This window comes from Giraffa tippelskirchi, chromosome 11 (genome assembly GCF_054371585.1).
Source record: "Giraffa tippelskirchi isolate mGirTip1 chromosome 11, T2T-mGirTip1v1.2.pri, whole genome shotgun sequence".
Classification (NCBI taxonomy): domain Eukaryota; kingdom Metazoa; phylum Chordata; class Mammalia; order Artiodactyla; family Giraffidae; genus Giraffa; species Giraffa tippelskirchi.
Window position 1 is genome coordinate 98,886,440 of NC_137285.1, and position 17,042 is coordinate 98,903,481.

The following is a 17,042-nucleotide window of genomic DNA, read 5'->3' on the forward strand; positions in this document are numbered from 1 at the left end:
ACTGACCAGGCGCCTGGCACTTTAACCAAAATTCATGAGAAAGTGCCATTTCTCCATGTCACACATGAGAAAACTTAAGATCAGAGTCCTCATACAACTCTCTTCTCCGAAGATCTCATTTATACCAATAAGCAAGCCTGCCTCTCCCAAGCACCGCTGTTGACCTTCCCCGTTTTGGGCCAGGGATTATTAAGCTAATGGAAATGACACCACCGCCCCCACCCCAACCCTAGAGGAAAAAGAGGCGAAAACCTGACGCTCATTTAGGCATCAGCGCAGGTCACTTGGGCTTTTGTGCCAACCCCCTCCCCCTTTCCTCGGTGCCTATCAGAGATCCCTAGCCCGAGCTGGCCCTGAACTTGGCCGCGCGCTCCCCAACCAGAGCGCGGGGGCGGGGCGGGGCGTCGGAGCTCTGGCCACGCCCGCCCTCGGCCCCGCCCCTCCCCGGTCCGAGTCGGTCACCGCCCGCCCTCAGGCGCCATTTCCTGTCCGGACCTGGGCGCGCGTCAGGTAACTGCAGCGGGGTGGCCTAGCCTGCCCACGTCCAGTCTGGTCCTCATCTCTCCGTCAGAACTGAGCAGAGGAGACTGGTTTGGGCTCCAGCGGATGGGACGGGATCACCTGTGGGCTAGGACTCCCATGGCGGGCACTGGGCGGGTGGACGCTACGGAGCAGTTGCTAGACAACGATGCCGCGGCCCCGCCCCTCTGCGCCGGGTGGGCGGGGCGAGTCTGGGGCCCCTGCACTCATTGAGGCTCCTGCATTCATTGAGGCTCCTGCATTCATTGAGGCTCCTGCACTCGTTGAGGCTCCGGGCGAGCAGCAGGCTTCTAGCTGGTGAAGCGCGCACTGCAGAACTTCTTGGGCATCACCAGCCCTGTCCTTCTCCTCCGGTCGTGGGTTTGCTGGCTAGGCAGGGCGCGCCCTCAGACCCCGCCCTGGGAGCCGAGGGCTTGGTGCCTGCCCCGTAGTTCTGAGCCTGCCTTCTGCCCCTCCTAACCTTCAGCACGTTAACTCGCTTGACTAGGCCTCAGTTCCGACGAGAGCCTAAATTGTTAGAGCTGGAAAGAAGCCCATGGATCAGTTAGTTAAGCCCCAAGTCCCCTGCCCTGATTTACAGATAATGATGCCTCGCTGTAACCAGTCATCATTGCGAGTGCCTGACACTTAGTCCGCAAATAGCCCTGTTTGCTAGAACCAATGAGGCCTGTAAGGCTCAGAGAGGTTGTGACTTTAGCTAAGGTGGCACAGCTTATATAACTGGTGGAATCTCAAAAGAGATGAAATAACTCACAGCTTGTTCCTGGCAGATTTGGAATTTCCAGTTAAAGGTGGCTTCGAAGACTACTATTAAACCTAACTGTAAATCAGAATTACTTGGAGAGTGCTTAAAACTGTACACTTCTGGGTACTCTCTCAAGCTTACTGGGGGGCTCTGGGCTAAGGCTGAGGAATCTGTGTACTAAATCAGTTTTTGCTTGATTTTTATGATCTGTGGGTGGACCTTTGGGAACCACTGGCTACAGCATGAGGCCTTTTCACTCAAAAACAGCTGAGAGGTGATCCAGCTAAAGTACCTGGAGAGAAGAAGATAAGGCTAGACTGTCAGGTGCCAGTCCCTCAGTCAATTTGTAGCTTCTCTTCACTTCTCAGAAACAAGCCCAAGGCTTATATTTTAAACAAGTTTGAACATGTAGATGCAGATTACCTGTTTCTGGTTACCTGTCACAAGGTCAGGTCCAAACTTCTGGCTGGGCCAGCCTGTCAAGATCAAAGTCAAGGGTTAGTGTCCTCTATCCCTGGCGGCTTGTCAGCTGCTCCACCTGGTCTCCTGCACACCAGGTCCCTTATCAGCAGTCCATGTGGGCTTTGTAGGGACATTTTGCAGAGCAGTTTCCCCATTGGAGGAGGCTGGCAGCTTTCTGGCAATATCACCACATGTAATGAGTGTCCCTTGGCCTTACCAGGAGTCAGAATGAAATAGATCACCCTGCTTGTTATTCATGACTTTTCTAAACACAAATCTGTCTTTAAAATAATCACTTGGCTCTTGGTTTTAGCAGACTAATAAGCCTAACGAATTCTGTTTAGCATTTTATTATTATTAATTTCCATTGTGTATGCTGCCTCCCTCAGGGATTCTGGTTCACAATGGCTGACTGTCAAGAGGAAGACTTGCAGAAGTTTCTTAAAAATGTGGATGAAATCAGTTAAGTGCCAGTAAATCATATACAAATCACATAAAATCATATACAAATTAAATTTTACTTTAGGGAAGTGGAGTGACTAAAGAGAGGTAATTACTCTAAGTTAGTTCCTGGGTTGCCTGACAGGTTTATGACTGTTGAGGAAAAAACATGTCATTGAAATTAAACAGAAGAGGGTATCGAGAAACAAGTAATATTGGAGCCTGGGGCTAATATTTTCTGGCTGTTAATTGGTATCAGTGAAGCTATTAATATTCTGATTGGAATTCAGGCTGACAGCTCTTGTCCGTATTTTCTCCCCTTCTGTGTAGAAGCAGGTCAAAAGGAGCTTCCATTTCCCCATCACCAGTGAGCCTAGCTCTTCCATTTGAGGTCACTCAGGAGCCTTATTGATCTGGAATCTGTCTTGTCTCGAGGGAGAGCCATTTCTGGTTTTGAGCTGCAGTGCGTGCGTGTGTGTTAAGTCACTTCAGTCATGTCCGACTGCGACCCTGTGGAGTGTAGCCCACCAGACTCCTCTGTCTGTGGGATTCTCCAGGCAAGAATACTGGAGTGGGTTGCCATGTCCTCCTCTAGGGGATCTTCCCAACCCAGGGATTGAACTCGCATCTCTTATGTCTCCTGCATTCATAGGCAGGTTCTTTACCACTTGTGCCACCTGGGAAGCCCTTTGAGCTGCAGAGGCAAAGTCAAATGGCTTCCCTCAGTGCCCATCACATTACATGGACGGCTCCTGGTTGCCACACCCCTTTCTCTATTCCTCTAGGCAGGAAGACCCTTCTGCAGCTCAGATAGGTGGGCTCTCAGAGGACATGCTGATCGCATAGACCACATACAGGAGATTCCGAAGCACTCGGTCCCTGTTCAGACTTCAGGGAGCTTGTTTGCGGGTCAGTCCGTTCAGGCGCTCGGTCATGTCTGACTCTTTGCGACCCCATGAACCGTTTGAGGGTAGAAACAAGAAAGCCAACAATAAAGCAAAACTTATCTGATAGAAATATATTGAAGTTGTCACTTCTCACAGGAGTATGGGTCCAAAGAATAAAATCATTTTTAAAATAGTCCAGGCAGCTTCATAGATGATACATCCTTGGTATGTTCTTTGCATTTGTCACGGGCCTCTCCTCTGCCCGTCCCCCACGTGTTGTTCTGGCCTGGCCCACTGCTCACTGCTTTTTTTGCCAGTGGTTTATCCCAAGCATGTGGTTTTAGCTCCCACCCTTGGTGATGACCCCACATCTCAATTGCCACCAGCTGCATTTTTGATCTTCAGCCTCTGTGCCAACTGTCACATCCATGTGTCCCTCAAACACCAGAAACTTCCTGTGTCCAAAGTTTGGTTGATCATCTCTTTCCTCTCTGTCCCCCTTCCCCCAAATAAAACTTGCTTCTCCTACCCTCCCCTTCATTCTAGTCTCACTTGGTGGCACTGTCATCCCCTAAATTTACAAGTCATAATGGCCTACCCCCCCTCCCAGCCCTGAATTTAATCAGCCCTCAGATTTGCTTGCTTTCTTCAGCTCTGTCATCTCCCAACTTCCCTTTGTTCTGCTTCTCTAATCCAGACTATTTCAACAACCCCCTGATTGGGTTTCCTGCCTCTAGGCTCACACTCCCCACAGAGTAATGTATCTAAAATGCAAATCTGACCCAGACACTTCTCTGCTTGGATTCTTCCCGCAGTCACAATAAATTTCAAGCTCTCATCAGGACCTAAGTCCTCCCGTGACCTTACCCTTGCATCTCGCCTCTCCTTACCTCACACTTGAGCAACAAACTATTCTGTTCCCCACACACACCCCTGAAGCTCCTGCTCTGCCTGTTGGCTTTCTGCCTCTTCATCTTTCTTTATCTGGCTAACACTCATTCATACCCCAAGTTCATTCCCATATCATTTATATAAATACTGTATGTAGAACTTTCTGTGATGACAGATATGTTCTATAATCTGCAGTGTGCACGATGTAACTAATGGCCGCAGGTGGCCATCGAGGGTTTGAAATGTGACTAGTGCTACTGATGAAGTGAATTCCCCTATTGTTTCATTTATTTGTAGTTGTTGTTTAGTCATGTCCAACTCTTTTGCGACCCCATGGACTGTAGCCCACAAGCTCCTCTGTCCATGGGATTCTCCAGGCAAGAATACTGGAGTGGGTTGCCATTTCCTTCTCCAGGGGATTTTCCTAACCCAGGGATTGAACCCGTGTCTCCTGTTGGGCAGGTGTATTCTCTACCTCTGAGCCACCAGGGAAGCCCCAGGGGTCAAACCTTCATCTCTTGCCTCTCCTACATGGCCACTCTCTTTACCACTGTGCCACCTGGGATGCCCTATTTCATTTATACATAATTTAAATGTATATAGCCACATGTGTATAGATTCTATACACTCATTTCTTGGGTGCTCATTATATACTGTGTTGCTAGACCCTGGAAAGAGCAGTAACAGTGAATAAGAATCATCTTCCTTCCTGATACCTATAATCCAGTGAGAAAAGACAGGTATTAAACTAGTAATTTCAACTGTGGTGTATAGTACAAAGAGAGATTTGTAACATGCTAAACATGCTAAGGAATCTAACTCAGTTAAGGGAGTCGTATTAGTCTATTTGGGCTGCTCTAACGAGATACCGCAGACTGGGGGACTTAAGCAACAGAAATTAATTTTTGCCACAGTTCTGGAGGTCAGAAGTCCATGAGCAAGGTGTTAGGTTTAGTTTCTCCTGAGCCCTCTCTCCCTGGATTGCAGACAACCCTTTTCTGTGTCCTCACATGGTCTTTTCTCAGTGTGTGCACATTCCTGGTGTCTTTTCCTCTTCTTATATGGACACCAATCCAAATGGTTTAAGGCTCCACCCTTATGACCACGTTTATCTTTCATGACCTCTTTAAAAGCCCCATCTCCGAATACAGTCACAGTGCAGGAGTTAAGACTTCAACATATGAATTGTGGGAGAAGGGCACAATTCAATCCACAAATAGAGGCTTCCCTGAAGGATGAGATTTAAGCACAAATCTGAAGTGTGAGTAGGAGTTGGCCATTGGGGAGAGATAGGGGAGTACTGTAATGAGAAAGTAGGTAGGAAAGCTGAAAGTTAAGAGAGAGTGTGATACCTTTGAGAAACTGGAAGATTGAGTATGGAGAGAAGAGATCAAGGAGAGAAGGGTCTCATCTGAGTCCAGAGAGGCCAGATCAGGGAAGACCTTGGAAGCCCCGATAAGGAATTTGTGTTCATCCTGAGAGCAATGGGAATATTTTAGAAGGTTTACTCGGAGTGGAAATGTGGTCAGATTTACATCTTAGAAAAGTCACTCTGGCCATGGTGTAGATATAGACTAGAGGGGAGAGGCAGACAGGTGCTGAGAGCCAGCAGGAGGCTGTCAGTGTTCCAGGGAGAAGAGAATGGGGCTGGAATGAACACAAGTAGAGTTTGAAGAGATATTTCAGACCTTATTTGACAAGCTTTAGTGTTGATGGCTAAGAGGACAGAGAGAGAGCAAAAGCTTGCAAATGAGCCTGAGAATCTTGATTGAATGACAGGTGGATGGTTGGGCCACCTGCTGAGATAGGGGTGTTTGAAAGAAGAGCACTTCTAGGAGAAAGAGGATGGGCAGGTCAAGTTCCATGAGTAAGGCATCCCGGTGAAGATGTTCAGAAGGCAGGTGGCTTTGTGAGTCTGAGCCTAGGCGAGAGCGAGTAGCTGAGGAGTTCAGCTTGGGAGGCACTGGGATCTGCATGGCGCATAGAGCCTTGGGAAAGAGCAGAAATTCCTGGGAAGCTGTAGAAAAAGGGAAGAGGGCTCGGGCAGAGCCTTGAGGATCGCCATGATTTAGAAGATATGTAGGAGAGGAAGAGCAGGAGCAAGCAAACGAGACCAAAAGCAATGACCGGAGAGGCAGGCGGAAACTTGGGTGAAGTTCATGCTATGGAAGCAAAGGGAAAAAGATTGTCTCATAGAGAAGGAAGTGGGCAGCATTTGTCAGATGTTTCAGAGAGCTTGATCAAAACAGGCACTAAAGAATGATCACTAAATGTAACAACATGAAGATCATTTGTACCTTTGGTGGGAAATCTTTGGAGCAGGAGAAACCAAACTGTAGTGGATAGAAGAGTAAGTGGGATTTCCATTTCCAGTAATATTACTGGTGAGAGACTCTAAAATCCCTCCCACATAATACAACACATCTAGAAAGGCTGGATAAAACATGATAGACACCAAGCTTTTAATTTGTTAAGCATGTTTGTTAAAATGGAAAGAGTTTCCATTGTAAGAATAGAAAAGCAAAGCATAAGATCTAAGCTTGTAGAGGGTAAAAAAGGACTAAAGAAACTCAGTGACTCCAATGAAGATAGGAGAAGAAGGGAAGAAAATGTAAATGCAAGACATGAAATATAGTAAAAATTAGTCTAAACACTGAATCAATAATAGTAAATAGACTAATCGCCAGTTAAAACAGATTGTCAGATTGTATTTTTTAAAATCAGTTATTGTGCTGTATAAAACAGACACATTAAAATTAAGGACTCAGAAAAGTTGAACCTTAAAAATGAAAAAATATTTGTGCTGTAAATACTATCCAAAGGAAAGTACATGTTGAATATTACTATCAGACAAAATCGACTTAAAAGCATAGACTATAAAAGGAAAAATTCACAAGGAAGGTAAAAATTTCTAAATTTGCAAACTTTCAAGTCCCTCCAACTATTTGAAAAGCTGATAATTCCCATCTTATACAAATTGTTATTGAAGAGAAAACAGAGGACACCCCCTGATCATTATATGAAACTAGACACCAAAATAAAAAATGTGTAGGACTAGAAGAAAATGTAGGGCAGTATTATTTATAAATATAGTTAGAATCTTAATTACAGTGCTAGAAAACCAAATCCAGTCATGAATTAAAACATAATTTATCATGGTCAAGTTGGTCTGTCTAAAGAATGCAAGAATGGTTGAATACTAGAAAATTTATTAATGTACTTTTAAATTTTAACATTTTAAAAGAGAAAAGCCATAAGATCATTTTAGCTGATACAAAAATTTAAAATAAGACATTTGTTAGACTTCAAAGCCCATTTATGATAAAAATTCATGTCGACCGAGACTAGAAGGAAACCTGAAAGAATACTAACTGAAACCTCATTGCAAACCCTCATGTGCTTGCGCGCTAAGTCACTTCAGTCGTGTCCGACTCTTTGCAACCCTATGGGTCATAGCCCACCAGGCTCCTCTGTCCCTGATGTTCTCCAGGTGGGAATACTGGAGTGGATTGCCATGCCCTCTTCCAGGGATCTTCCCAGCCCAGGGATCAAACCCACATCTCCTCCATTGGGAGGCAGGTTCTTTACCACTAGTGCTACTTGGAAAGCCCTGCAAACCCTCATGCAGACCTTCATACTTGTAGTGAAATAAGGATTCTCTTAAAAGTCCAGAACAAGAATCAGATACTATCATTGCTTTTATTTAGCACTTTACTGGTTGTTGTAGAAATAAGTCAAGGAAAATGTATAAAAAGTAGAGAAGTTTGAAAGGATGAAACTCTTATTATCTTTGGACAATGTGAGAGTCTACAGAGAAAAATTAAAGAATATCTGTAAATAAATTATTAAAGAAGGAAATTGAGCAAGGTTTTTAGATATAAGATTAATGTATAAAATACAGTTGCATTCTTATATATTTGCTATATACCCACAATGCTTCATCAGCAATACCAAAACAAAGCCATCAAAATATATGCAGTATTTTTTTATGGAGAAAATTATATAAATATAAAGAAAATTATAAATATATCTTTCTAAATATATATAAAGAAATAAATTTCTTATGGAGAAAATTATAAAATTTAATTGAAATTAAATTTTTCTATATGAATGTAAACAAATAATGAATAATAAATAAGTAAGTAAATATGTAAGGTAAATCTCCATATAGACTCATGGATATTTAATACAATACTACCATGTTTGTTTTCTTGCTCAAATTGTTTCAGTTTTGACCGCCGGGAGCTCTTTTGATTAAATTTTATAATTTTCTCCATAAAGGTCTTGCATATATTTTGATGGATTTATTTTGGTATTGTAAATAAAATATTCTCGCCTCTAGGAGATAGGGGGCTTCTGTGGTGGCTCAGGTGGTAAAGAATGTGCCTACAGTGCAGGAGACTCGGATTTGATCCCTTGGTTGGGAAGATCCCCTGGTGAAGGGAATGGCTACCCACTCCAGTATCCTTGCCTGGAGAATCCCATGGACAGAGGAGCCTGGTGGGCTACAGTCCATGGGGTCACAGTTGGACACGACTGAGCGACTAACAGTGCTACTACTAGTGCCACCTGGGATAGATCAAAATCCCCAAAATGTTTCATTTAGAATTCAACAAGCTGATTCCAGAGTTCACATGAAAGAGCAAAGGGCCACGAATAATGCAGAAAATTTTGCAGAAACATAAGAAGGTGGGATCCCCCTACTAGATGCTCAAGTTCTGTTATAGTTCAGTTCAGTTCAGTCACTCAGTCGTGTCTGACTCTTTGTGACCCTATGAATCACAGCACGCCAGGCCTCCCTGTCCATCACCAACTCCCAGAGTCTACCCAAACCCATGCCCATCGAGTCGGTGATGCCATCCAGCCATCTCATCCTCTGTCATCCCCTTCTCCTCCTGCCCCCAATCCTTTCCAGCATTAGGGTCTTTTCCAGTGAGTCAGCTCTTCGCATGAGATGGCCAAAGTATTGGAGTTTCAGCTTCAACATCAGTCCTTCCAATGAACACCCAGGACTGATCTCCCCTAGGATGGACTGGTTGGATCTCCTTGCAGTCCAAGGGACTCTAAAGAGTCTTCTCCAACACCACAGTTCAAAAGCATCAATTCTTTGGCACTCAGCTTTCTTTATAGTCCAACTCTCACATCCATATGTGACTACTGGAAAAACCATAGCCTTGACTAGACAGACCTTTGTTGGCAAAGTAATGTCTCTGCTTTTAAATATGCTATCTAGGTTGGTCATAACTTTCCTTCCAAGGAGTAAGCGTCTTTTAATTTCATGGCTGCAGTCACCATCTCCAGTGATTTTGGAGCCCAGAAAAATAAAGTCTGTCACTGTTTCCACCGTATCCCCATCTATTTCCCATGAAGTGATGGGACCAGATGCCATGATCTTAGTTTTCTGAATGTTGAGCTTTAAGCCAACTTTTTCACTCTCCTCTCTCACTTTCATCAAGAGGCTCTTTAGTTCTTCTTTACTTTCTGCCATAAGGATGATGTCATCTGCATATCTGAGGTTATTGATATTTCTCCCAGCAATTTTGATTCCAGCTTGTGCTTCCTCCAGCCCAGCGTTTCTCATGATGTACTCTGCATGTAAGTTAAATAAGCAGGGTGACAATATACAGCCTTGACGTACTCCTTTTCCTATTTGGAACCAGTCTGTTGTTCCATGTCCAGTTCTAACTGTTGCTTCCTGATCTACATACAGGTTTCTCAAGAGGCAGATCAGGTGGTCTGGTATTCCCATTTCTTTCAGAATTTTCCATGGTTTATTGTGATTCACACAGTCAAAGGCTTTGGCATAGTCAATAAAGCAGATATAGATGTTTCTTCTGGAACTCTTTTTCGATGATCCAGCGGATGTTGGCAATTTTATCTCTGGTTCCTCTACCTTTTCTAAAACCAGCTTGAACATCTGGAAGTTCACAGTTCTTGAATTACTGAAGCCTGGCTTGGAGAATTTTGAGCATTACTTTACTAGCGTGTGAGATGAGTGCAATTGTGCGGTAGTTTGAGCATTCTTTGGCATTGCCTTTCTTTGGGATTGGAATGAAAACTGACCTTTTCCAGTCCTGTGGCCACTGCTGAGTTTTCCAAATTTTCTGGTATATCAAGTGCAGCACTTTCACAGCATCATCTTTCAGGATTTGAAATAGCTCAACTGGAATTCCATCACCTCCACTAGCTTTGTTCAGAGTGATGCTTCCTAAGGCCCACTGGACTTCACATTCCAGGATGTCTGGCTCTAGGTGAGTGATCACATCATCGTGATTATCTGGGTCATGAAGATCTTTTTTGTACAGTTCTTCTGGGTATTCTTGCCAACTCTTCTTAATATCTTCTGCTTCTGTTAGGTCCCTACCATTTCTGTCCTTTATCTTTGCATGAAATGTTCCCTTGGTATCTCTAATTTTCTTGAAGAGATCTCTAGTCTTTCCCATTCTGTTGTTTTCCTCTATTTCTTTGCGTTGATCGCTGACGAAGGCTTTCTTATCTCTCCTTGCTATTCTTTGGAACTCTGCATTCAGATGAGAATATCTTTCCTTTTCCCCTTTGGTTTTCGCTTCTCTTCTTTTGTTTTGTTATAAAGCTGTAGTAACTATGCATGGAAGTTTTGGTGCTGAAAAAGACAGGCCATCCGGTAGAACAGAATGAAGAGCCCTAGAGCAGGTTCACACATGTAACATGAAACAGGGATGAAACAGTACATCGGTGAGAAAGCGGGAACTCTTCAACAAATGGTGCTCCTGCCCTACACAAAGTCAGCTCCAGGGGACTTTCCTGGTGGTCCAGTGGTTAAGACTCCATGCTTCCATTGCAGGGGACACAGGTTTGATCCCTGGTTGGGGAACTAAGAGCCCTGCATATCCACACAACCAAAAAAAAACAAGTCAGCTACAGGTGGATTAAATACCTTAATAAGAAAAAAAAAATGTTAAAACTTTTAGAAGACACATAAGAATATATTTGTAAACTTAATATACACAAAGGCATAAATCATAAGGGGAAATGTAGAAAACATAGAAAATAAACATAGAAAATCTCTTCAATGGAAGGTTCCATAAAAACAAATTAAAAACACACCATACCCAAGTAGAAAATGTTCACAAATATACATAAAAGTCCACAATATTTAAAACAATCATAAGAAGAAAAAGACAGACAATCCAGTAGAAAATAGGAGCAGGCAATTCACAGAAAAGGAAATGTAGATGGCCTATAAGCCAATAAAAAGATGCTGGATCCCAGTCACATTCAAGAAAAGGCAAATGACAACATTAAGGAGATAAATGCATTATAGTGAGAACAACATAGAAGCATGACAAGTGTTAACAAGAATGTGGAGGCATAGGAACTCTTGTACACAGCTTATAGGAATAAACATTGATATAGCCGTAGCCTAAAGAATATGTCACATATGTGCATGGGGAAATATATACATATATTCAGTTCAGCATTTATTTGCTATAGAAAAATATTAAAAACACCTGGAGGTCCATCAATAAGAGAATGAATCACCTATGTAGAATAAGTAAAATGAATCAACTGAAACTATGTATCAAGATCAAATCTCTAAAGCATACTAAGAGAAAACAACTAAGTTGCAAAAGAATGCACATTTTATAAAAAAAAAATTATTGAAGATGTTTAAATACATGCATTTACACAAACTCTCTAGTAGGTGAATAAGTTTTGGGAGTCTAATAAACAGCATAGTGATTATAGTTAACAATACTGTACACTTTAAAGTTGCTAAGAGAGGAGATCTTAAATGTTCTCACCACTCACACAAAAAAATTGAAATATGAACCTGTTAACTCATCTTGGTGTGGGAATCATTTCTCACTGTATACCTGTATCAGATCACCACGTGGTACACCTTACACTTACACAATGTCATGTGTCAGTTGTATCTCAGAAAAGCTGGAAAAAATGAAAGTCCTTCCACATGAAATGTTGTACACCATCATTGATAGTGAGTGAGGTCTTTCTGAAGACCTTGCTTGATTGATTCACTTCTGATTTCTCCTCTAGCCAGTTTAATTCAGGAGATGAATTCTGATGATCCAGTCGTACGAGAGAAAGCGGTCCTTGAGACAGAAAAGAGACTACAGTTTACAGAGGGGGACCAAGGAGAGGACGAGTGCAGGACCACCATGAACAAGACCATGATCAGTCCCCCGCAAGCTCCCGTGAAGGTGCCCTTTCCTTATTGTGGAGTTATCTATGTAGACAGCAAGGAAGTTTGCATGAAACAGAGGAAGGAATGGTTTAATCTCACCTGCCTGGTGAGGCCGAAATAGACTTGCTCTTTAGATTCACTAGATTTTTCACAAGGAAGTATAAACTCTGATATATTTTTCTTGGTCTTTCTGAGTCATCCTTAAACAATCCTTTTGGTTAGTTTTAATGAAAATTTGGCCCCTCCACCCACTGAGATTAGGGCCATTTTTAAGCTGTTAAAGTAACAGCTTACTAACTCATAGTTCCGATTCATGCAGCCACAGCTGGGGTCCCTGGTTTCTGGAGACTAGCCCCGTAACAACTATGCTCATAATCAGATCTCCTGATTTAAAGCAAGCCCCCTGAATTTGGAACCTTCAAGTATTATGGTTAAAGGAAAGGACTCTACTCCCCCCTTGAAATTTATTTGCCTTCTTGGTTTGTGTATGTATAAATAAGAGAGTAGTTTTTGAAATTTGTTTCTTTGTTTTTATGATAACCTGTGCCCTGCAGGATGCAGATGAAATAAACACAGGTAAGGACAGCATCTCTCTTCCCAATGTGTATTGTTCATTTAAAGTCAGTGTTTATTGATTGTGGCTTCTAGACCCTTAAATTATAGCCTCTGGGCTTACAAACAACCATAAACAAAAACCTACTGACCACCCAATTCTGTTACTAGTGGTCAGAGGGGATGGCGCTCAGAGGATTTTTCCTATGTTCTCCTGGCCAATCTTTTGTACACTGAATTCAGTTATTCTGTTTCATCCAATTTACTCTTAGCTACTCAGGATCCAGAGAGCTTCTCAGTTGCTCAGCTCAGCAGCTCATTATGCTAAGTGGAACCAAAAAAGTCTGTCTCTTCAAAGAAAAACTCTTTTCAAAGGCATAATTCAAATTTGAAGCACAGACTAGTCATCATGTATAATAATACATCACACAGATTCCCATTTAATGTCAAATTAAGAAAATGTCATTTCAGTTGTCTCCAAAATCTGTGTGTGTGTGTGTACGTGCACGCACATGTGTGCATGTGCCTACATGTGTATGCATGAAACGTGTGGTTCTAAAACTCTAAAGTGGCTTTTTTCTGAATTTGAGCTAACGAACTGATTATAGTATTTGGATTTTTCTTTTTTAATATTTGAAATCACTCTGTTGTCAGAAGCCTTCTTGGCATCTCTGGAGAAGGATGCTAAAGAACGTGCCAAAAGAAGAAGGGAAAACAAAGTCTTAGCAGATGGTAATTGTCAGTCTTTTCACTTTTTAATGGCAGGGATGATTTCTGCTGGAAAGAGCAGGGGAGTCTCTATGCTGCTGTTTGAGGACGTCAAGATTCCCAGGGGATGGGTTCAGAATGCGCCTGAGGCAGTGGGACCTGGCCAAGCAGAAGCTTGTCTGTTTCCTATTTCTACTGCAACAGGCAGAGAGGCAGACACAGCCCTGAGATAGCCTCCACAGTCAGCCCTGTTTATAAAGCATATCGTTGAATGTAGCAGCACTAAAGGATGCTTGGAAAGTGGGGGGGGGGGTGAGGTACCACTCTAGCCTGAGGCACCGATGAAGATGTGAGAAAGAAAAATGAAACAAGCAAACAAAGCTGGGAGAAAGTCAAAGTTGCTCAGTCGTGTCCGACTCTTTGCTACCCCATGGACTATACAGTCCATGGAATTCTCCAGGCCAGAATAGTGGAGTGGGTAGCCTTTCCCTTCTCCAGGGATCAAACCCAGGTCTCCCGCATTGCAGGAGGATTCTTTACCAGCTGAGCCACAAGGGAAGCCCAAAAATACTGGAGTGGGTAGCCTATCCCTTCTCCAGGGGATCTTCCTGACCCAGGAATCAAACCAGAGTCTCCTGCATTGCAGGCAGATTCTTTACCAACTGAGCTATGAGGGAAGCCCCAAGCTGGAAGAAAGGAGAGGGGAAATAAAGGAAAAGAAAGAGTTGGGGTTGTGTATGTGTGGTCAGGGGATGGGGGGTTACATATGACAGAAGAATGCTTTCAGCATTTACTTTATACCACTCAGTGCTATATGTGCTGCATATCCAAATGATTCCATATTTGCTAGAAACTTAGTCGTTTGAATCTCTTAATTAGACACTGAATGTGTAGATTTGCTCTTTGTGGCAAGCTTAGGGTATTCCAAGCCTTGAGGCAGAAACATTTACTTTTTCTGAGAAGCTGCATAGAAGAGTTGGGGTGGATTGATATAAAAGAAACCGACCCAGAATGATCTGCAAAGAGAAGAAAGTGACAGGCCCCCTTTGGATGGATAGACGTTCGAACCTTCAAAGTAGAGTTGGAAAATCAGGGCAGTGAAGCTTGAAAGAATTCTCCAGTGTGTGGGGAGAGCTCACCTGTATGACTTCTATTCTCACAGCCCTAAAGGAAAAGGGGAATGAAGCATTTGTCAAAGGTGATTATGAAACGGCCATCCTGTGCTACAGTGAGGGTTTGGAGAAGCTGAAGGACATGAAAGTGCTGTACACCAACCGAGCTCAGGTCAGTGAGGCAAGGTTGTGTCCACGGGATTTCCCCAGGGAACAGTAGCCATTAATTAACCTTGTGAAAGCAGAGAAAGAGAAGGCTAGGTGGTTCCAGTGGTGTGGTGGTAAATGCGTAGCAGCCGGCTCTGGTTGGCGTGGGGGTGGAGGCTGATTTGCATGGAGCATTTGCCAGTTTCCACGGTGTAAATACTCTCACTATGGCCCAGTTTCAAGCTACCAACTTGGACTCATTAAAGGAGGACTTGGGAATAGCTACACATATTCGGCTCTCTCCATAGTAAAAGTCACCCATCTCATCACTGATGGTCCCCAGGCACTTTACCTCATGTATAGCTGAGAAAGCCAGTGGAATGAGATAGCCTGTGAGACCTTGGAATTCTGCCACCACTGACTTAGTTCATCCTCTTTTTTGATGCCAGTTTAAGGCTGCTAAGGGTTACTCTCTTGTTAATTTCTTACTCATTGTATGAATCCCTCCTTGATCAAGATTATGTGATTGGGCATACTAGAGCTAATGGGCCTGAGCCAATTTCTCAGAAATTTTGAGTTTGTAAAACCCCTGATACTTCCATTTAATATCACAGATAAGCTCAGATTTCTGGAACACCAGATAAAAATTATTACCTCGATGTTTATCATCTACTCCTTAATGAAGGGACGAGATGAATAGTTTTCAGTTGAAACAGAAATGTCACCTGTGACCTTATCTTTGAAAAGTGCTTAAATTTGTGTGTGGGAGAGCTGTCTCCTGCTCAGGCCTGAAAAATTGGCAGATTCGTGGACATGATTATCTGATGATCAGAGTATGTCAGCAGGATCTGAGTGAGATGAACTTGATGCCATGTCATTGACAAGGAGAGGATCCTCATCAGCTCCAATTTTGTAACTCAGTATTAAGAATATCCTGCTGTGGTATGTTGAGGAAGAGTGCAAGAAACAGGACGTCAGCAGTCCGAAAAGTCTGGGCAGTGACAATGATTTAATGATAAGTAAATTCAAGCACAACATAAACTCATTAGTTCAGCAGTTTGGATAAATCAGTCTCGAGTGGAGGTGTCATTTACCTACCCCCATTTGTGGAGAAAAAGTTGTTATAAGGAAGAGAGTCGGTAAATAAAATGGCCAGAGGTTGATTTTTGCCATGTCCATTTTATCACCCTCACACGATTATACACTTTTTGAGGGTAAAAACTGCCATATACTTTTCCCCAATGTTGTGCTTATAACTGATGCTCAATAAATCCTTATTAAGTTATATAACACTTGGTGGAGGCACAGCAAGTCCATTTGAGGGAGTGAGGTTTCTGTTGACATGTCAAAAGAAACAGCTAAATGCAAACAATTAATATGATAATTATAGTTCTTTTTTATTTATCACAAATTTGGTCTCCAAACCATTTACCTACTGATGCTTATTCAGTCTTGTTACTCTGAAGTTACTTGAAAGCTGTATAACTGAATTGCTTTAAAATGTTATATAATGCAGACTTATATCTAATTCAGATGGTCTATACCCTGATTCATCTAAATTAGGTACATTTTTACTGTACTCAAGTTTAAGCAGTACTTTGATTAGTTCTGGAGAACCACACTAAGAATGACTGTGGATAAAAATAGGTAAATGCAATGAAAAGCTTTGGGGAGGCAATTCCTTCCTCTTTTCCCAAAGAGAAAGCTTGTTCAGAGACAAATAAATGCAAAATGTGCTGCCTGGTGTTAGGAACCATTTGAACCATTGACTATTTTTAAAATGCCTCCCTGTTTGCATGCGGTGTTAGAAAACACTTAATAAGGACCCTGTGAATTGAGTGTCGCTGCTTGCTAGAGAGAAAACCTACCCTTTCATCGCTTTGTTTTTCTCCCGGAGCTAATGTTATGATCAATAGATTGCTGGTGTAATTTAGATAAATCAGGAGTTTAATTGCCATTTGGAAAAGTCGTTCTTTTCAAAATGTGGAAAAACAAAAGCAAACAGGAAATTTAGAGGGTGTTGTGTCCAAGCTTTAAAAAAGAAAAAGAAGGAAAAATGAAAGGCTATGTAGAGAAATTGTTGAAGCCTATACAGAGTCTGCATCCTGAATAACAATGCCGTGAAGTCATGACTAAAGTTGTCTAGAAGAATGCTAGTTTCTTCCTCACATCCTCTGACTTCCAAAAGAAACCTCAAACCCAGAGGAAAGGATGGTGCTTTATACAGAACAGAGAGCTCAAAGAGTCATCATTTTCAATTAGTACTGAACCCCTGTTAATGAAAGCACTGCCTAGCAGCTTCCTTTCTATCAGTACAAAGAGCTGCCCAGCAGAAATTCCATTAACCTGCTGTTGCCTGCTCCCCCCTCACT

At 42.6% G+C, this 17,042-nt stretch overlaps 1 protein-coding gene across 40 annotated transcripts in view; it reads left to right on the plus strand.

The window, feature by feature from the left end:
- The first annotated feature begins 446 nt into the window (after positions 1 to 446).
- TTC12 (tetratricopeptide repeat domain 12) overlaps positions 447 to 17,042 on the plus strand; it is a 50,239-nt gene continuing 33,643 nt past the window's right edge. For 2 of the 40 annotated variants that reach the window (XM_081545178.1, XM_081545189.1), the window contains exons 1-6: positions 447 to 510; positions 2,137 to 2,214; positions 12,004 to 12,167; positions 12,706 to 12,727; positions 13,358 to 13,435; positions 14,574 to 14,695. In XM_081545178.1, coding sequence (XP_081401304.1) covers positions 12,021 to 12,167; positions 12,706 to 12,727; positions 13,358 to 13,435; positions 14,574 to 14,695 — 369 coding nt within the window. In that variant the 5' untranslated portion in view covers positions 447 to 510; positions 2,137 to 2,214; positions 12,004 to 12,020. Of the gene's footprint in view, positions 1,783 to 2,136; positions 2,215 to 12,003; positions 12,184 to 12,705; positions 12,728 to 13,357; positions 13,436 to 14,543; positions 14,696 to 17,042 lie in introns of all 40 variants that reach the window. The other 38 variants (XM_081545169.1, XM_081545176.1, XM_081545177.1 and 35 more) reach the window with 32 other exon arrangements.